The 22,158-nt window shown below is 43.1% G+C and overlaps 1 protein-coding gene and 1 non-coding gene across 6 annotated transcripts in view; both read left to right on the top strand.

Moving 5' to 3' along the window:
• The window catches only part of SUN3 (Sad1 and UNC84 domain containing 3), a 45,167-nt gene that overhangs the window by 16,340 nt on the left and 6,669 nt on the right, over positions 1–22,158 (top strand). For 3 of the 5 annotated variants that reach the window (XM_086398587.1, XM_086398586.1, XM_086398591.1), the window contains 6 exons: positions 4,282–4,385; positions 14,473–14,513; positions 16,048–16,219; positions 17,504–17,588; positions 20,069–20,184; positions 21,516–21,683. In XM_086398587.1, the coding sequence (XP_086254713.1) occupies positions 4,282–4,385; positions 14,473–14,513; positions 16,048–16,219; positions 17,504–17,588; positions 20,069–20,184; positions 21,516–21,683 (686 nt within the window). The remainder of the gene's footprint in view (positions 1–4,281; positions 4,386–14,472; positions 14,514–16,047; positions 16,220–17,503; positions 17,589–20,068; positions 20,185–21,515; positions 21,684–22,158) is intronic. The other 2 variants (XM_086398588.1, XM_086398590.1) reach the window with 1 other exon arrangement.
• Positions 12,054–12,157, top strand: LOC147374708 (U6 spliceosomal RNA). Its single transcript, XR_015163350.1, has one exon. It is a non-coding gene; the product is annotated as a U6 spliceosomal RNA (small nuclear RNA).

Here is a 22,158-nt window from a genome sequence, read left to right as displayed (position 1 = left end):
GCTGCAAAAAATATAATCAATCTGATTTCAGTGTTGACCATCTGGTGATGCCCATGTGTAGAGTCTTCTCTCGTGTTGTTGGAAGACGGTGTTTGCTATGACCAGTGCATTCTCTTGGCCAAACTCTATTAACCTTTGCCCTGCTTCATTCTGTACTCCAAGGCCAAATTTGCCTGTTACTCCAGGTGTTTCTTGACTCCCTACTTTTGTATTCCAGTCCCCTATAATGAGAAGGACATTTTTGGGGGTTGTTATTTTAGAAAGGCTTGTAGGTCTTCATAGAACCATTCAACTTCAGCTTCTTCAGCATTACTGGTTGGGGCATAGACTTGGATTACCGTGATATTGAATGGTTTGCCTTGGAAACGAACAGAGATCATTCTGTCATTTATGAGATTGCATCCAAGTACTGCATTTCAGACTCTTTTGTTGACTATGATGTCTACTCCGTTTCTTCTAAGGGATTCTTGCCCAAAGTGTTAGATATAATGGTCATCTGAGTTAAATTCACCCATTCCGGTCCATTTTAGTTCACTGATTTCTAGAATGTCAATGTTCACTCTTGCCATCTCCTGTTTGACCACTTCCAATTTGCCTTGATTCATGGACCTAACATTCCAGGTTCCTATGCAATATTGCTCTTTACAGCATTGGACCTTGCTTCCATCACCAGTTGCATCCACAGCTGGGTATTGTTTTTGCTTTGTCTCCATCCCTTCATTCTTTCTGGAGTTATTTCTCTACTGATCTCCAGTAGCATATTGGGCACCTACTGACCTGGGAAGTTCATCTTTCAGTGTCGTATCTTTTTGCCTTTTCATACTGTTCATGGGGTTCTCAAGGCAAGAATACTGAAGTGGTTTGCCATTCCCTTTTCCAGTGGACCACATTCTGTCAGACCTCTCTACCATGACCCATCTGTCTTGGGTGGCCCCACACAGCATGGCTTAGTTTCAATGAGTTAGACAAGGCTGTGGTCTGTGTGATCAGATTGGCTAGTTGTCTGTGATTATGGTTTCAGTCTGTCTTCCCTCTGATGTCGTCTCTCAGTACCTACCGTCTTACTTGGGTTTCTCTTACCTTGAGTGTGGAGTATATCTTCACGGCTGCTCCAGCAAAGCGCAGCTGCTGCCCCTGACCTTGGACGTGGAGTAGTTCCTCTTGGCCGCTCCTGCGCCATCGCAGCCACTGCTCCTTTGTTTGAATACCTGTTTTCAATTCTATGGGTTATGCACCTACTAGTAAATTGCTAAGGAGGAATTGCCACTGTTTTTCGGAAAAACTGCACCATGTTACTTTCCCACTAGCAGTGTGTGATGGTTCTAGTTTTCCCACATCCTCACCAACACTTGCCATTCTTTTTTCACAACTGTAGCCATCCTGGTGGATGTGAAGTGCTGTCTCACTGGGATTTTGTATTTTTTATTCTGTACTTTATATTTCCCTAATGACTGGTATCTAGAGAAGGACATAGCAACCCACTCCAGTATTCTTGCCAGGGAAATTCTGTGGACAGAGGAGCCTGGCAGGCTACAGTCCATGGGGTTGCAAGAGTCGGACATGAGTTAGTGACTAAATCACCACCACCACCAATGAATGATATAAACTAATATTGAGCAACTTTTTACATACTTGTTTGCCATTTATACCTCTTCTTTGGAGAAAATTTCTTCTAATCTTTTGCCCATTTAATTGGGGTTTTGTCTTTTTGTTGTTGACTTGTAAGAGTTTTTTAAAAATATATTCTGGATACTAGACTCTTCTCAGATACATAATATTTCCCTTCATTCAATAGATTGTCCTTTCACTTTTTAAGTAATGTCCTTTGATGCATAAAAGGTTTCAGTTTTAATGATGTCATATCTAAGAATCCATTACTAAATTCTAGGTCATGACAGCTTACCCCCGTGTTTTTTCTGAGAACTTTATGATTTTTACTGTTATGTTTAGCTAATCGATCCATTTTGAGTTACTTTTTATATATAATATGAATTTTTAAATTTCATTTTTTAGCAAATGAATTAAAAATGAACCAAATTCATTTTTTAGCAAATGGATATCTTGTTGTCTCAGCATCATTTGTTGGAAAGATATTTTTCCCCATTGAATGGTCTTGTTACCCTTGTCAAAAAATTCAGTCAGCCCTAGATGTATAGGCCTAGCTCTGGATTTGCAATTCTCCTGTTTCTCATCACACTTGATAATCTCAGTTGTTCTATTTTTGAGTTCACTGAATCTCTCTGTTGCCCGCTAACATCTGCTGTTGAGCCTATTTAGTGAATTTTTTCATTTCAGCTATTGTACTTTACATCTCCAGAACTTGTTTCCTTTTGTAATTTTTCAATTGATATTCTCATTTCATTCATACTTCATTTCTTTGGTTTTCTTTACTTCTTTTCTATGGTTTCCTTTAGTTTTCGAGCATATTTAAGACAGTTGATTTGTAAAGTTTTTGTTCAGTGAGTTCAAAGTTTGAGCTTCCTCAGAGATGTCAGTCAAATTTTTTTCCCTTTAATGAGCTGTACTTTTCTTTGTATGCTTTGTAATTTTGTGTTGTAAACCAGACATTTCAGTTTCATAATGCAGTAACTCTAGGAATTGGCATTTCCCCTTTTCCAAAGGTTGCTTTATTACTTGTTGAGGGCTGTAGTCATTTGTTTGTTTAGTGATGGTCACTTTTCTGATATCACAGTGGTCAACCAATGTCCTGACAGGTTTCCTAGGATCAATGAATAAGAAAGAAAGAGCAAGGATGTGAGAACCATTCTCCCAGTCCGGGCTGTTTGGCTCTAAGCTGGGACATTATTTCAAGGCCAAACTGGGCCACCCACAACTCTGTCATAATCTTCACCTCCTGTTTGCATGCAGCCCACAGATCCACCTAAGGTGTAAGCCTGGGGTCTTCTCTGGGATCTTTCTTGAGCATGTGTCCAGTCCTGGACACGCATACCGCACTCTCCCTTCCCTTCCAAGCCCTTGTTCCCACATGAGCCTTCATCCTCTGCCTTCTCTCTCCCATGATGTTGGATCTGTCTGCCACTTTCTCCATTCACAGTCCCTTGCTCAGATGGTCATGGCCAGTTTATGTCTTTAATTCTTTCAACAGTCATTATACCCTCCCAGAAGATTTTTCTAGTGCATGGGAGTGGATGGAAACAAAGATTGGCCTCTGCACTAGACAATCAGGGCAACACCAGGCAGATAAGCACATAGAGTCAAAGTAGTTGAAGAATAAGGTCTGTGTTAGATCCCTGGCACAAGCAAGCTGCATCAGAAATATTGGCTGCCACCCACAAAGCCACTGCCACCATTCTGGGAGATAGTATGCAAGTGAGTGATAATGCCACACTGCTCTCTTGCCAAAAATAATCTGCCCTTTCCTTCAGTCCTCTGGTTGATGCAAGCTTGTGATTAGGTTTTGGAATTCCAATAAAGTTGATCTTGATAGTCTTTGCCAGCTGATGATTGTTTCAATGGAGAAACAATTTTTTGAGCACCTTTTGCTGCCATTGAAAATTATTGTCCCTCAAGATCCTGACATAGGACTTCCCTGATGGTCCAGTGATAAACAATCTGCCTGCCAATGCAGGGGACAAGGGTTTGATCCCTGGTCCGGGAAGATCCCACATGCCGAGGAGCAGCTAAGCCTGTGAGCCTCAACTACTGAAGCGTGTGCACCGTAGAGCCTGTGCTCTACAACAACAGGAGTCACTGCGGCGAGAAGCCTGAGCACTGCAAATGGACAGGAGCCCCCTTGGTCTCAACTAGAGAAAATTCCCCACAGCACCGAAGACCCAACACAATGAAAAATGAAAAAAAAAAAAAGTAACTTGCTATAGCTTCCCTCCTTAGAGGAATTTCTATTAATATATGTTGTCAACAACAATTCAACTAACAATCAAGTTAAGAAAAAAGAGGAATTTTATCCAAGCTAAACTGAGGATTGTATCCCACGAGACAGACTCTTAGAAGCTCTGAGACCTGTTCCATGTGTTAGAAGTTGAAGGCACAGTCATATACATTTTTGAGACAAAGGCTCATATGTTAAAATGACATACTGATATTTATATAAAGTTCATCCCCATTTTTGAGGCACTCTGATTAATGTGTAATGTGCATGCACACCATACATCAAGGAGGGAGGGAGAAGGCCTGAATGGACACAGAGAAGGAATTTTATTTTTTTCTTGTGCTGCCTGAAAATATAAATTGTTTCATCAATGTAAAATATAAGTATTTCCAGATAAACTCTTTAATCGAAGTTGATCTTTTCTTTAACAGGATTTATAAATCACATGAAGCTTAAAGAGAAAGCGTTTCCTCAGAAATCTAGACAAATTTATGCTGTAATTGCAGAATATGGTTCACGGCTTTACAATTACCAGGTGATGTTTCCTTAAATCATTTTGTCTGTTACTCATTTAAAATCTAATGTGCTACAAAGAGAGTCCAACTAGACATGTGTTATATTGGTTTTGCATGTGACTATCTAATAGAACATCTAATAGGTGTTCAGGCTGGATTTAGAAAAGGCACAGGAACCAGAGATCAAATTGCCAGCAGCCACTGGATCATTGAAAAACCAAGAGAGTTCCAGAAAAACATCTACTTCTGCTTTATTGACTATGCCAAAGCCTTTGACTCTGTAGATCACAACAAACTGGAAAACTCTTCAATTGATGGGAATACCAGACTACCTGACCTGCTTCCTGAGAAACCTGTATGCGGGTCAAGAAGCAACAGAACTGGACTTGGAACAACAAACTGGTTCCAAATCAGGAAACGAGTACATCAAGGCTGTATATTGTCATCCTGCTTATTTAACTTATATGCAGAGTACATCATGAGAAATGCTGGGATGGAAGAAGCACAAGCTGAAATCAAGATTGCCTGGAGAAATATCAATAACCTCAGATATGCAGATGACACCACCCTTATGGCAGAAAGCAAAGAAGAACTAAGGAGCCTTTTGATGAAAGTGAAAGAGGAGAGTGAAAAAGCTGGGTTAAAACTCAACATTCGGAAAACTGAGATCATGCATCTGGTTCCACCTCTTCATGGCAAATAGATGGAGAAACAATGGAAACAGTGAGAGACTTAATTTTTCTGGGCTCCAAAATCACTGCAGATGGTGGTTGCAGCCATGAAATTAAAAGACGCTTGCTCCTTGGAAGAAAGTTATGACCAACCTAGACAGCATTTTAAAAAACAGAGACATTGCTTTGCCAATGAAGTTCCATCTAGTCAAGGCCATGGTTTTTCCAGTAGTCATGTATCGATGTGAGAGTTGGACTATAAAGAAAGCTGAGCACCAAAGAATTGATGCTTTTGAACCGTGGTGTTGGAGAAGACTCTTGAGAGTCCCTTGGACTGCAAGGAGATCCAACCAGTCCATCCTAAAAGAATCAGTCCTGAATATTCATTGGAAGGACTGATGCTGAAGCTAAAACTCCAATACTTTGGCCACCTGATGTGAAGAACTGACTCATTTGAAGACCCTGATGCTGGGAAAGATTGAAGACAGGAGGAGAAGGGGACGACAGGATGAGATTGTTGGATGGTATCACCAACTTGATGGACTTGAGTTTGAACAAGCTCTGTGAGTTGCTAATGGACAGTGAAGCCTGGCGTGCTGCAGTCCATGGGGTTGCAAAGAGTCGTACACAACTGAGCGACTGAACTGACTGAGTGGTAAAGAATCCACCTGCCAATGCAGGAGGTGTAAGAGACTCTGGTTCGATCCCTGGGTCAGAACAATCCCCTTGAGGAGGACATGGCAACCCACTCCAGTATTCTTGCCTGGAGAATCCCATGGACAGAGGAGGCTGGTGGGCTACAGTCCATAGGGTCTCAACTGAAGTGACTTAGCATGCATGGATATGTATAACTGCTTCACTTTGCTGTACTCCAGAAACTAACATAGCATTGTAAATCATCTGTACTCCAATAATTTTAAAAAAAAAAATAAATAATGTTGGGACTGGAGATCTACTAAGTGGTTTTATGACTGCTGCTGCTGCTAAGTCGCTTCAGTCATGTCTGACTCTGTGCAACCCCATAGACGGCAGCCCACCAGGCTCCCCTGTCCCTGGGATTCTCCAGGCAAGAACACTGGAGTGGGTTGCCATTTCCTTCTCCATTGAATGAAAGTGAAAAGTGAAAGTGAAGTCGCTCAGTCGTGTCCAACTCTTTAGGACCCCATGGACTGAAGCCTACCAGGCCCCTCCGCCCATGGGATTTGCCAGGCCAAGAGTACTGGAGTGTGTTGCCATTTCCTTCTCCGGTTTTGTGACTAAGAGACTCTAAAAATCCTCCACAGTCTCCAATCCCTGTAAACTCCTGCCACAGATTGGATGTTTCTGATTCATCAATTTTTCTGCTTCCCAGTTTCTCCCATTTGCGATGGGAATGTCTATAGTATGCTGATCCCACTACTGTATTTTGAAAGTACACAATTTGTTTGATTTCACAGCATCTTAGCTGGAGGGGAGGTTGCTTTGGATGGATTGTATGTGGGGTCTCATCCGTATCTGACTTCGATGATATTTAGTTGAGGCATTGAACTTCAGACATAAGTTGATGCTGGAATGAATGAAGGCTTTGGGGTCTGTTGGGATAAAAGGATGTATTTTGCATGTAGGAACATTAATTTGGGGGCAAGAGTTAGAATGTCATAGACTGATTGCTGTGTCACCTCCAAAATTCATATGTTGAAACCTAATCCAAGGCATTGGAGAAGGAAATAGCAACCCACTCCAGTGTTCTTGCCTGGAGAATCCCAGGGATGGGGGAGCCTGGTGGGCTGCCATCTATGGGGTCGCATAGAGTCAGACATGACTGAAGTGACTTAGCAGCAGTAGCAGCGGCAATCCAAGTATTAAGGCTTCCCTATTGGCTTAGTGGTAAAGAATTCACCCACCAATGCAGGAGACTCAGGTTCGATCTCTGGGTCAGGAAGATCCCCTGAAAAGGAAGTGGCAACCCACTCTAGTATTTTTGCTTGGAGAATTGTGTGGACAGAGGAGCTGGCGACCTACAGTCCGTGAGGGTCAAAAAAGAGTTGGGCGTGACTTAGCAGCTAACCAACAACAACAAACCCCAGGTATTAGGAGGTGGGTCCTTTGGGAAGTTATTAGGTCATAAGGGTGGAGCCCCCTGACTGGGATTAGTACTATAAAGAAAGAGAACCCAGGGCTTCCCTGGTGGTCCAGTGGTTAAAAATCCACCTGCCAATGCAGGGGACAGGGGTTTGATCCCTGGTCTGGGAGGATTCCACATGCCAAGGAGCAACTAAGCCCGTGCCCCACAACTACTGAAGCCCGTGAGCCTAGAGCCTGCACTCCGTAACAAGAGGAGCCAGCGCCATGAGAAGCCCACCCACCACCGTGCAGAGTAGCTCCCCTTTGCCGCAGCTAAAGACCTGTGCACAGCAGTGAAGACCCAGTGTAGTCAAATGAATGAATGAATCAATACAACGAAAAAGAGAGACCCCAGCTCTGCTGGTGTCTTGATCGTGAAATTGCAGCTCCAGAACTGTGAGAAATCAACTGTTCTTCACAAGCTGAACAGTCTCTGGTGTTCTGGTGCAACCCAAACAAACTAAGCTGGCACCCCAAGGGAAGCTCTGGCAGATAGCACTTCAGTTAACCCCTGCCTGGAGCCCTGGACGGAATGGCTTCACGTTGGTCCTGGAGCTAGCTAGAGGAGAATAGACCGGACACTGGTGTTTGCTCTCTGGTCCATGCCCTGGCTCTCCAGTGCACCAGGAGGAGCCTTGTCCATCCTACACTTTGGCCTCTGAAGACAAGAGAGGGGAAGAAAGACAGGAGCTTCAATCAAGTCAACCACTGCTCTGTCGGAAGAAGGGACAGATCAATGAACTCACCCCATCAGCAAACTTGACCTGAGTTCCCTTGGGGCTTTTGAAATTCTCTGTTTCCTGGTTCATCCAGCAATTTCTGAATCTCAGGGTGCTTGTCATGAGGAGCCCCTAAAGGGGAAGATGGAGCTCGTGTGGTCCCTGCAGCTTTCCAGCCTAGTGAGGATCGTTCCCTGGGGAGTTCACAGGTCACACGGGAAGCACCCACAGGTTCAAGGATGCTGCTCCTTTTGCCCACACTGAGAATCTGAGAATCAGGTCCCAGATGGAAGGGCATCTCCTTGTGGGTCTGTGGAAACCCGAGATAACTCCTACACCACGAGGTCCCCACATCAAAGCCCAGGGCCCTAGGTTCACAGGAGGAGCCAGAGAGAGCTCATCACCAGAAAAACAGATGAGACATGGTCAATGGCGACCTCCAATTATTGCCAAATCGTGATCAACTGTATTGTGATGCCTAATTTTATGGGCCACTTTTGCTAGGCTATGGTGCTCAGATGTTTGGTCAAACACTAGTATAGATGTTACTCCGAAGGTATATTTAAAGTAAGTTTAACATTTAAATTGGTAGACTTTGAGTAAAACAGATTATCCTCCATATGGTGGGTGGGCCTTGTCTAATCAGTCGAAGGTTTTAGGAGAAAAAGACCAAGTTCTCCTAAAAAGGAAGACATTCCACCTCCAGATGCCTTCAGACCTGAGCTGCAACATCAGCTCTCCTCTGAGTCATGGACCTGCTGGGCTGCCCCACGGATGTTAGACTCCCAGCCTCCACAATCACATGAGCCAGTTCCTTAAAGTAAGTCTCTCTGTGTAAATACACACATCCTGCTCTGTTTTTCTGAAGAACCCTGACTAATATACTCCCTCTGCCTATGATATTCTGCCCCAGATCTTTGCAGGAGTAACTCCTCTCTGGCATTTCAGCCCAGCTCACGTGTCACCTGGGAGAGGCTTCTGTGGCCAGCCGCCTACTGGTGACAGTCCCCGTATATCAAGTGTTGCCTCTACTTCACCGTGGACTTGTTGAAATGAGCAGAGAGCTTGTGCAAGCCTGACACCCGTGTTCCCGGAACACGGAGTCTCCACAGACACTGGCATGAGTCAATGAAGGAATGAATGAGAGTGCTGTCATTTTGAAAGGCCACCTTCCTCTCCACTTCATGGGTTTAGGTGGATCAGCACACTCGACAGTGCCTTCTCCTTAATTTCTAAGGCTGAGCATATAAAGCCGGTATTTTTCACGCGGGTAGCATTTTACTGGGTCTCCCTGGTGGCTCAATGGTATAGAATCCGCCTTCCAATACAGGACACACAGGTTCTGTCCCCTGCTGGGGAAGATGCCCTGGAGAAGGAAATGGCAACCCACTCCAGTATTACCTGGAAAATCCCGTGGACAGAGGATATCTGGCAGGCTTGGGGTCTCAAAACAGGCAGACTCGACTTAGCAGCTAAACAACAGCATCAGCATTTTACTATGATCAATAACCAATGGTTAACCTGTTTTTCACACAGAAGAAAGTTCTGCTACAAACCATATGAATCTGTGACTCATTTCCATGTGACTTCTTTATAGATCCCAAGCTACATGCAATAGAAGCTGTTTCTCAGCCTTTTTTAAAATTCAACTAACAATAGATTTGAAGATGTTCCCCTGTCTTTAGACATTATTGTTTTAAAAAATATTTATTTATTTGGCTGTGCTGGGTCTCAGTTGCAGCATGCAAGATCTAGTTCCCTGACCAGAGATAGAACCAGGGCCCCCTCACTGGGAGCATGGAGTCTTGGCTACTGAGCCACCAGGGGAGTCCTTAGATATTATTTTTAACAGCATTTGGTTGCTAACTAATATTCCAATGAATAAATAATATATTCAACAAATACTTATTTCTCAACAATCGAATTGTTTTCAACTTGTCAATATAAATGTCATTGTTGCTGAATCTTTTCACTCATTCTTGATTTTTTACTTAGGATAAACTAAAAGAAGGATACAGGAAGGATATTCACAATTTTTAGGTGACCTTTTAATAGTGAATCTTAATTAATCAATACCACTTTTTTTTTTTTTTTTTGCCACAAGGCATATAGTATTTTAGTTCCCTGACAAGGGATCGAACGCATGCCCCCTGCAGTGGAAGCATGGAGTCCTAACCACTGAACCACCAGGAAAGTCCCAATATTGCTTTTCAGAAAGTTAGATGTGCCCCACCCCCCAGTCTCCCACCATGGAGAACGGGAGGATAATGCGCCAGAAGTTATTTGTAAGTACATTAAATACAGGTATCACTTTATCCTCCAATGGGAGCGAATCTATTTATAGATCAAGATGCTGGATCAGAACAATTGAGGGAATTTCTGTGTGTGCCTAAAGCAACACAGCTCTAAATTCCAGAGATGAAAGACAAACTCCAGCTTTGCTGTGCGTGGCCATTGGTCTGTCCTGTTTACTTACGCTAAGGACACAGTTCAGCTGTCACACACAGTACAGTCTCAGTGGACCATATACTCACCATCACAATGAAGGGCTTAAGACCAGTGATTGCAAATTACTTGCTCCAAATATTTAATTGGTTTAGATCTAAAACTCTATGTAAAGCAGCAAGCTTAATGATCTAACTGCAGGTGCAATCTGCAATCATTGTATTGGGTTAGCCAAAAAGTTCCTTTGATTTTTTAGGTAAGAATAAAAGACACATTTTTCATTTTCACCAAGAACTTTATTGAATGTATTCATCATTTTGTTCCACTATCTTTTGCCATTTTTCAGGCAACTTCATAATTCCATTTTCCCAAAATGTTTTTGAAACTTTTTCCATTAAGAGAATTTTATAAAGACTGCAATAAATGGAAATCCAAAGATGCAGTGTTTGGTGAATAGAGCAGATGAATCAGAACTTCCCAGCGAAGCTGCAATAGTTTTTGCCTGGTTATCAAAGAAACATGCTGTCTTGCATTATCATGATGGAAGATTATGGGCTTTCTGTTGACTGATTCTAGACACTATTTATTAAGTACTAACTTCAGTTGGTCTAGTTGAGAGCAGTACATATTCATTTGGTGTGGCTGGTGGTGGTTCATTTCACTTGCCCCACAGTCTCTTCAGCTTTTCATTGTTCATCACAATTTGTTTTAAAAACAGACCATTTTCATTATGTTTCAATAGAGAATCACAGGTGGAAGTATGGTCAAGAAGGCTTTATGTGGAACCCTAACATCAAAGCAATTAACATAACCAAGTTGGTGCAAATGATTTTCAACACTTGATTTGGATATTTTGAGTATGGTGGCTATCTCCCACATGATATAACATTGAGTAATCTCACTTCATGTCGTGATTTAATCCCTGTCAACTGGTCTACCCGAACATGGAGCATCGTTCAGCCAGAAATCTCCAGCACAAAACTTCACAAACCACTTTTGACGTGTTCGATCACTCACAGCAGCTTCTCCGCAAATATTTGTGTTTCAGTTGCATTTTTATCTTTCTTGATATATTAAATATGCCCAAAATGGTATATGCATATTATGCCAAACATAATATGCCAGAATTGTTCCTTTTTCCTTCTGTCTTCAATATTAAAATGGCCACACAAAAATTCACCAATTTGATAATTTTTTTTAAAATGCACACTGATATGTCAGCAGTCACAATACAACCTAACAAAATTGTTTAAGACAAAGTTAAAGACAGCTAAACACTACTAGAGCCATTTTACAGGAAAAAAACTGAACGAACTTTTGGCCAATCCGATAGCTTCCAGGATTCACCTGGAAGTTACAGGGTTTAAAATTAGATAACTTGCATGCATGCTCAGTTGTTCAGTTCTGTCTGACTCTACGACGTAAGGACTGTAGCCCGCCAGGCTCCTCTGTCCACGGGATTAGAGAAGAATATAAGAGTGGGTTGCCATGTCCTCCTCCAGGGGATCTTCCCGATCCAGGGATCCAATCCGCGTCTCTTCTGTCGTCTGCATTGGCAGGCAGATTCTTTACCACTAGCACCATCTGGGAAGCCCTAACTTTTGACAGTTTTGTCTAAAAGAAGAAGTACTGGCCATGTGAGGCATTTGTGAGCTCTTGCATCCAATCTGTCCCAGCTCTAAGTATCGGAGCCACGTTCTAAGACATAAAGTTTTGGATCTCAGTCAACCTTACCTGGAAAAACAAAACAGCGCTCAGCTTGGCAGCTCATATACAAAAACTGGAACAATGCAGAGATCAGCACAGCCCCCATACAAGGACGACTTGCAGATTTGTGAAGGCTTCCATATTTTTAAAAATATTTATTTATTTTTAATTGATAAGTCTTCCATATTTTTAAGGGTAAAACAATGAAACAACAAGAAGAAGCAAGGCTGTGGCCCTGCCCACAGCTGTTCCTTTGCGTTCTCTCCTTCACCTTGTCATTTCTCAGGAGGCTGCCAATTCTACACCCATTCAACTGACTGCAGATGCCCACTGGTCCTCCTTTAATGGGCATGTTTAGGGTTGGCCAGCAGGTGCTTTGTTGGAGTTGCTGCAGAGTCTTAATGAAGGCTTTGGATGGCTGTCCTAACCTTCCATGGGGCTCTGCCCACCTGCCAGGAAGAAGCCCTGGGAAAGTTCTTAGGAGACACCCAGCACGTTCTTATCACAGGAGCCTCATGGAAGGGATGGATTACCAGCCATAGGCAAAGCAGCCTCTGCCACATCTTTGAGGTTTTCTTTTTTCCCTGTGGGCCGCTGTCAACTCTTGTCTTCCCCATTCCCTCCCACCCGCACCCAATTCCGCTGTTACAATGTTAGGAACAGATGTAGGGCCACAGCTGAGAACTCCAGGAATTGAAGTCACACTCATCTTTCACACGTTTTCGTCCTTTTCCAGTCCTTGTTTTCTATTCACTTTCATTGCCTCATCTTTTTGTTCAATGACTTTTTATTCTATGTTTGTTCGTAAAGTGGAAGCCACCTGAAGTCCTTTTGGGAATGAGGCAAATGCTTTTAAAAATTAGGAGAATGTTAGCTTTCAAAGAACTCTGAAATTCATTTATCAGCAAATTAGTGAAGGCATACTTTCTATATGTTCTTTTAAGGGTAAAACAGAAAAAAGTAACAGAAATGCAAAACACTGCCCCTAGCGAAAGGAAACCTATTCAAACAGCAACTGAAACACTGGAAATAAGAATTTATCCCTACCAAAAATCAGCTCCCAGCTTCAGCTCCCAACTCCACATCTCTGTACAAAGAAAAATATCGAGGAGAGCCTGTAATAAGTTAAATTGCTCACTAATGAGAACCTACTGTATAGAACAGGGAAGTCTACTCAATGCTCTGTGGGGACCTAAATGGGAAGGAAATCCAAAAAAGAGGAGATACGTGTATACGGGTAGCTGATTCACTTTGCTGTATGGCAGAAACTAACACAACGTCATAAAGCAACGATAGTCCAATAAAAATTTTAAAAACGAAATTAAAATGCTCAGCAGGAGAAAAAAAGTGAGGTGATTGTTTTCTGTGCAGTGTACAGTGGTGTGGATAAGATGTCCCTCGCCCCTTGAACCATTTTGGCAGCAAACTGATGGGAAGCCAGAGTCTTTGAAACATGGAAGCAGACTTGTCTGCTGAAAGGATGGGCCTCGTTTGTCAGAGAACACGTGGATGGTCCCTGTGGTGAAAGTGAGCCCCGAGAAGCTATTTCATGGCCCAACCCCCAGAACCTGCCCACGGGACCTTTATTTGAAGAAAGAGTCTGTAGACGTAATTGGGGATCCTGAGATGAAGTCGTCCTGCCTCTCCCAGATGGTCTCTCAAGCACACTGAGATGTGTCCTCAGAAGAGAGACACAGAGGAGAAACACCCGGGGGCGAAGGGCCCGTGGGGACGAGGCAGAGGCCTGGATGGTGCTGCACCAGCCAGGAAGCCCAGGGCCGCCAGAAGGTGGAAGAGGCAAGAAACAGAGCTCTGGAGCCTCAGAGCAAAGTACGGCCCTGCCCACAGCCTGCCTTTGGACTTTCGGCCTTCAGGCCCATGAGAGAATTCACCTCTGTCAGTTTAAACTGCTAGCTTTTCAGCCATTTCTGGGGGATCCTGAGTGGCATGTGGAGCCTCCCACACAGAGGAGCTGGTGGGGGTACCAGGGTTGGGGCACGGCAGCCTGAGCAGACCCTCGGTCCGCTGTCCCTGTGTGGACTGCCTCCACCGAGGCCGTGCACATCCTCAACATCAGTAGCATCGTCAGCCTGGCTGGGGCACCACCTGTTCACACACAAGACGGTCCTTCTGAGACACCCTGTCGGTGTTAGATAAGCATCTGTGATCCTCCTGATGTCATGGCTAATGGATTCCAGCAGCCAGCTTCCTCATGTAGAAAGGGGATGCTCCTCACTGTTTACAGGGACAAGCCTCAGGGCTGGATGTCTCTGCATCTCCTCTAAATATCACTCTTTGCAGGAAGATGTAGGTGTCTTAAGAGACTGTGGGTCCTGCTGGCTAGGTGTGTCTATCAAGGGTGGTCGTGTGATTTCCTTCCCCCTCCACAAATAGGAAAAAATAACTCCGCCTGAGTAGGCAGGATTTGGAATGAAACCGCTTTGCTCTGTTTTATTTTTCAGGCCAGGCTTCGAATGCCAAAAGAGCAACTGGAACTTTTAAAGTGAGTGAGATGTTCTCATGTATGTGACTTTCTGGCGTGTGTCCAAACACTGAAATGCTTTTGCAAAATTATAAAGCTAATTTCTACTTCTGTGGATCCTTCTTGAAGGGAACGTACACTGGGAGATGCTTTCAGTATTATTTATTTTTTTTAATGGGATAAAATTAGAAAAATAAGCCAGGTTTTAAATACCTGGAATAGAGAATTATGAAGCCATTAAAATAATTTAAAATATATTTGGTTATCTGAGAAGTGTAGTGGGACACAAAATTATTTTGTTATTTAATACAACTTTTTTGCATGAGATAAAAACTTTTACAAAAACTATTAACAGTTTCTATTTCTTCAGCAGTTTTACATTTTCCAAATTGTGACCATATATTGATTCATACGTTTTTGTTTGCTTGTTGTTTTTAGTTACTCAGTCGTGTCTGACTCTTTGCAACCCCATGGACTGTAGCCCGCCAGGCTCCTCTGTCCATGGGATTTCCCAGGCAAAAATGCTAGAACGAGTTGTCTCTTCCTTCTCCAGGGCATCTTCCCGACCTAAGGATTGAACCTGCATCCCCGCGTTGGCAGGAAGATTCTTTACCACTGAGCCATGAGGGAAGCCCATTTCATAAACTGGGGGGAAAGAAGTGGCTTCCCTGGTAAAGGGAAAGCCAGCGGTAAAGAATCTGCCTGCTAATGCAGGAGACATGAGTTCAGTCCCTGGATGGAGAAGATCCCCTGGAGGAGGAAAGGACAACCCACTCCAGTGTTCTTGCCTGGAAACTCCCATGGACAGAGGAGCCTGGCGGGCTACAGTCCATGGGGGTCACAAAGAGTCAGGCACAACTTAGTGACTAAACACACACACACACACACACACACACACAATAAGTAATGACAGTACTTACATTTTTTCAACATAAAGAAATACCCATTGGTTTGACATTTTCTTATTCTACCAGTAACTCTCAAACTGTACGAGTAGCAGAGCCGATTCTTGGGAAGTAAAATCTTGCACCCTTGAGCTGGTGAAAGGCAGCTGCCCCCCCCCACCCCACTCCCCTAAGCCCCCACACCTGGGCCCCTGAATCTTTCAGTCACTCGTCTCTAAAGGCTGATTCACAGAATTTCAGGGCTTGGTTGGCATCCCCCTGCTCTGTACTCCACTCAAAGTGCAAGGTGCCCTGCCCCTAAGGCGGTGAGAAGGGGGGTTTGGGGCACTGTGGAGTTGCCCAGCTCAAGTCAGCGTGGCCTCAATCCCTGAGGGAGGAATGGGAGGAGTGAAGGCCTTTGAGCCCCCCTTCCCTGCACAGAGCGCAGCCCACGCCTGCGATGCCCTCAGGAGTGCTTCCCGAAATGTCTTTGCTCCTCATGCACAGCGCAGGGCCGTTCTCTAGAAAAGGGGGCACCCCTCACTCAGGGTTCTCTCTTCTGCAAGAGAGAGAACCAAGCCCTGCTTGGTTTTGCTGGCCCTGAAGCCCAGCATGGGGCTGGCAAGGAGCCCACTGCTTCCTCCTTTCACAGTGAAGGTCTCCATTCACAGGAAGGAGAGCCAGACTTTGGAAAACAACTTCCGGGAAATTCTCTTTTTAATTGAACAAATAGATGTTCTGAAGGCATTGCTTAGAGACATGCAGGATGGTCTGCACAATTACAGCTGGAATGCCGACATAGACCCCGCTGAAGGCTGGAACCACACCGAGGTCATCGACGAGGTAAGTGAGCGTGGGAGGGAGGCAGGGGCGTGTCCCCTTTCAGAAAGTGGACAACTTATGTGATGGGGAAATGTAATGATTGATGGCTGGGATGTGTGGTCTGTCTTCTTTCTTCTTGAAAATTCCTTTTCTACATTAGCTTGTAAAGTGAAGTGTTAGTTGTTCAGTCATGTCCGACTCTTGCAACCCCTTGGACTGCAACCCGCCAGACTCCTCTGTCCTTGGAATTCTCCAGGCAAGAATACTGGAGTGGCTAGCCATTCCCTTTGCCATAGGATCTTCCCACCCCAGGGATCGAACCTGGGTCTCCTACATTGCAGGCAAACTCTTTACCATCTGAGCCACCAGGGAAGCCCCTACTTTACTTTTACTAAGGCTCACCCCTAGAAGCACACTTTTTCATAATGGCTGTGTCACAGGGAAGATTTTGTATTGCAGTAAGACTGACTTTCCACCCAAATAAGTAACTGACTGTTTTATTTTGCAGTTAAAAAAAAAAAGACTGCTTATTCACAAATGGCAGTCTCTGAACGTTTATACACAAATACTTAAATAGTAAAATATTTTTATTCAGGGACCTAACGCTAGTGTATCTGACCGGATGAGCACCAGATCAGGCAACATGATGATGAAGACCAAGAGCTTGGTTTTACTTCTTCTCCTTCTGTTAGCACTGGCTTCGTTTCTTTTTCCTGAGATTCTGTTTTTTGAAGTACACATTCTGCTGACGCTGACCACCACTGCCTCCAAGCCCCCATCCTCACGGCCCTGGGACAAAGTGCTTTGTCATTTAGAACTCAGACCGTTACATTCTCTCAGGATGCTTGGTTTCTTAAGACTGAGAACATCCTTATAACCCAATATTGATTTAAAAGAGGAATAATTTCTAACACAAGCAATCATGTGCTCTGTGTAAACTGCCTTCAATTCCCAAACAGCTACAGAACACTCCAGTCTTCATTGCTAAGCAGGGGGGCCCAGCAGGTCGCACACACAACCTCACTGGGCTGTTCCACTGTGCGAGCATTTTGGGGTACTCCTCAGGGGACTGACATCCAGCCTTCTTCCATGACCTTGGCAAGTGGCCCAGCAACTCTCAGCTCCCCGATACCTCAGCTGCCTGTGAAACACGGATCCCACTGATCTGCAGAGGGGAGAGGAAGAACCTGTGTGTGTTTGGCCGATTAGCAAACGTAGGTCCGAATCAATAGAGTAAATTGTCAAGACTCAAGAAGGTGATTGATGGAGATTCTTAACAGGAAACTCTTTTTACAATTTGTATAGGAAATGTCCAACTTGGTGAATTACATACTGAAAAAGCTGAGAGAAGATCAAGTCCAGATGGCTGATTATGCCCTTAAGTCAGCAGGTGAGTAAAGAAACGTTAAGCTGGGTATAAAAAGTCAGGAGTTCAGAACGATCTCCGTTCACTAGCGTCCGCGAAGAGGACCACAGAGAAAGCCTGCCTGCCACAGCAAGTTTGCGTAAGCATCACAAACTTCGTTGCATTTTGTCTTCTACATACAAAAATGACTGCTAATGACTGGTCTCAATGCACCATTAGTGATTAAGTGATAGTGTCTCAACTCTATGTAATGTCCTTTTTAAAAAAAAAAATTTTTTTTAAATACTGGTCTGCCCTGGGTCTTTGCTGCTGTGCCAAGTTTTCTCCAGTTGCGGTGGGTGGGGACTACTCTCTGTTGCGGTGCACGGGCTTCTCATTCCGTTGGCTTATCTTGTTGAGCACAGGCCTGCGGGCTTCCGTAGTCACAGCACGTGTGCTTCGGAATTGCAGCACGTGGGCTCGTAGTTGTGGTGCACAGGCTTAGCTGCTCCGTGACTTGCGAACCTGGACCCCCCTGCCTTTGAAGTGCAGAGTCTTAGCCGCTGGACTGTCAGGGAAGTCCCTGATGGGGTTTTAATACATGTAGATGTGACAAGTCTTGAGGGAAGGTCAATGGGTGAGGTTAAACTCTATGGTTATAAAATTTTGAATTTTACACATATTGGTAAGATATTAACTGCAAACTGACTTTGAAAAGTTAGTTATGTGTATTAATATTGCCAGAGCAATCACTAAAAAGAACACAAAGTATACAGAGGGAACCTACCTCAACGTAGTAAAGGCATCTATGCCAAGTCCACAGCTAACAGCGTACTCAGTGTGAAAAGCTGAACGCTTTTCCTCTAAGATCGGAATCTGGACAAGGATGCCTGCTCTCACCACTTTCGTACTTTTGTTCAGCATCGTATTGGAAATCCAGGACATAGCAATCAGAGAGGAAAAGAAGTAAAAGGCATCCAAATGGGAGAAAAAGAAGTAAAACTATCATGATAGTAAAACTATCGTGTCAGTTTGCAGATGACACGATACCATGTATAGCCATCAAGACTCTGCCAAATAATTATTACTTACATAGAGATTTACATAGAGAATCATCAAAACTCTATTAGAATAAGTGACATTAGTAAGTTCAACCGTGTATATTTCATTTTTAAATGCTCATGATCAGAAATTGGGAAAAGAAAATTCAAAAACAGTCCTATTCACAATGACAGTGCAAGACATGAAATTCTTGGGTGTAAATTTAATAAAATTTTCACAGGATCTGTGTGCTAAAAACTGGACAGATGAACAAACAAAACTCACAAATGGAAGAAATAACAGAAGACCTAAATGCTGGGCACATCTTCCATGTTTGTCGATTAAAAGTTTCAATATTTTTAAGATGGCAATTCTCTGACTAGTTTGGTGATTCAATACAATCCTGATCAAAATCCCAGCACGACTGTTTGTAGACGTCTACGAACTGTCTCTAAAATAGCTGCAGCAGTTTTGAAAGAAGAACAAATTTGGAGGACTCCCTGATGTTAAGCTACAATATTTTAAAGCTGCGGTAATGAGAGTTTGAAATCAATGGAACATAATAGGAAGTCCAGAAATAATCCCACACTGATTAACTTTTGACAGTAGGGAAAAAGCAAGTTGATGGTGCTCAAAGAGTTGGACATATAGTTCCAAAAGGAAAAGAATGGGTCATTTGGGCTTCATCCAAATTTAAAACTTCTGCTTGGCGAGAAGATATTGAAAAGAATGAAAAGACAAGTCATGGGCTGGGAGGCAGTATTACAAACCAAATAGCTGACAAAGGCCTTTCATCCAGAATTTGTAAACACTCTCAAACTTCACTATTGCAAAGCCTGCCTTCTCAGAAAAAGCACTGGTGATTTGATATTCACTCATACTTGTGTTTTTTTAATGCTGTGTTTTGATACCCAGATGGAATTTAAGGAAGTGATTTGCATTTTATTTCTTAAAACACCTTTTATTTCTAAAATGAAGTAATTTGAAGGGATAATATTTGATGAGTATATTTTTTATTTCTTTGATTAAAATTAAAACTCAATGAATCTGAAGAAAGGCCATTATAAATACAACTTGTTAGTATATTTATGACACAGTTGGTTTTTCTGCTTTTGTTTTTGAGTGAATCAGGTTTATTTATCACAAAAGCTGTTAAAATGTGGGGATCCATGTTTCTTTAGGTAATAAACACAATCCACCTAATAGTTCCATGTCTAAATCAGTGGCTCCAGATTTCATTTTTTTATCATAATGTCAGTTCCAGAAATTTTGTGAAACCACAGAACAAACATGATTTTCTCAAAGTGACAAGATTTCAGTGGTAATTAAAGCTGAAAATCATACTTCTACCACCAATTTCCTGGTATGAGTTTTACCTCATTTGTGAGTTGCCCAGTAATAGTTTTCCAGCCACATTAAAATCTAAATGGTGTTTTGAATTGTGTGATTTTTTTTTAATTTAAAAAATTATTTTATCTTATCAGGAGCCTCTGTTGTTGAAGCTGGGACCTCAGAAAGTTACAAAAATAATAAAGCAAAACTGTACTGGCATGGGATTGGCTTCTTAAATTATGAAATGCCTCCAGACATCATTCTCCAGGTAAGAGTTAAATTAAAAATAACCTGTTTATATTTTAGGACCTTGTTCCTATTATTTATCATGAAAATATTAATGTCTGAAAGAGATGCAGCTCTGAACTTGTCAGAGAACCTGAAACCATCTCCTTGCATTTTTATAGTTATCAAAATACATGGGCAGAAAATGCATTTTTATACTCATCAAAATACATTATTTCTTATTTTATGGGCAGAAAACTATGATTAGCTACTTGATTACTATTTTAAGATCAGTGAACTAGACTATGTACTTCTCAAGTAGGACATATACATTCCATATCTTCTCTTAAAGCTGATTCTGTAGTCTTCGTTTTGCACCAAAAACTTCAGTCACTTGACAAATATTTGTTGAAGGTGAGTGACCCCTGAGTGCAAGTACTGTGCTTTGTGCTGTTCAGGTCACCACATTTTTATAAAGCCCAATTCCAAGTAATATTTTCATTAACATTTCAGTTCAATTCAAAAGGCCCTTGATACCAACTGACAGGAGAGTATTTAACCATAATTACACACCTGAATTTATTTCTAATTTAGAAATACCTTCAGGGGCAAACCTATAAATCTCAGTCCAGAGTACAGTCTAGATCTAGAAAATGGTGGACATCATTTTTCTTCCTTAGTACCAGTGCCAGGATCACTGTCACCACCGTTATCATCTCTATTATCTCTATTATCATCATCACCACCATCACAACCACCATCACCACCATCGCCACCATCATCACCAACCACCACCATCATCATCATCACCTATCACCTACCATCACCACCAGCACCAGCACCACCAGCACCACCATCACAACCACCATCATCGCCATCGCCACCATCATCACCAACCACCACCACCATCACCACCACCATCATCACAACCCCATCATCATGCTCACCCATCACCACCACCATCACCACTATTATCACCACTATCACCTACCATCACCACCATCACCAGCACCACCACCACCACCATCACATTAACCATCATCACCGTCACCTGCCGTCACTGTCACCTCTCTCTTCATTACCACAACCAGCACTATCTTCTCCAGTGCTATCACCACTCATACCAACCGGCTGCATTTAGCAGCTTACAGTCTTAATTAGAGCAACAAAAGAAGACACACATGAAATAAAGGTTCTGATTGACATCAGCACACCTGTGGGACTCTGGCAGCTTTGCTGTTTGATATGTCTCACACAGTGCCTTCATATTATAGGCATAAGCAAGATCTATAGTCAGTAGTGATTAGCTGGCCAACCTTGTAGGAGTGGAAATATATAAGCAAGTCAGGGATTGATGCAGTGCTTTCTTTCCAGCCGGACGTCCACCCTGGGAAGTGCTGGGCCTTTCCAGGCTCCCAGGGTCATGCCCTAATCAAGCTTGCCAGGAAGATCATACCAACTGCTGTTACCATGGAGCACATCTCAGAGAAGGTGTCCCCCTCAGGAAACATCTCCAGCGCACCCAAGGAATTTTCTGTCTATGTGAGAAGCTGTCTAAATCTTCCTTCAGAAGGGGTTATAGGAGGTGATCAGCTAGGAACTGGGAGCTGGGGTCTCATCTGAGCTGTGCAGCTAAACATTTCTGTGTATTACTTCCAGTATCTCAGCTTTGTCATCTGCAAAGTGAGAGGGTTGGACCAGATGATTACTACTACTTAATGCTATTTTAAAAAATTTTATCCAAGTTCAGTCAGTCAGTTCAGTCGCTCAGTCATGTCCGACTCTTTGCGACCCCATGAATCGCAGCATGCCAGGCCTCCCTGTCCATCACCAACTCCCGGAGTTCACTCAGACTCACATCCATTGAGTTAGTGATGCCATCCAGCCATCTCATCCTCTGTCGTCCACTTCTCCTCTTGCCCCCAATCCCTCCCAGCATCAGAGTCTTTTCCAATGAGTCAACTCTTCGCATGAGGTGACCAAAGTACTGGAGTTTCAGCTTTAGCATCATTCCTTC

This window comes from Bos grunniens, chromosome 4 (assembly GCF_055505025.1).
Source record: "Bos grunniens cultivar Pamir isolate PY7600 chromosome 4, Bosgru_T2T1.0, whole genome shotgun sequence".
Taxonomy (NCBI): domain Eukaryota; kingdom Metazoa; phylum Chordata; class Mammalia; order Artiodactyla; family Bovidae; genus Bos; species Bos grunniens.
Note: the sequence above shows the minus strand (reverse complement) of the source record. Positions and strands in the feature narration are given on the sequence as shown.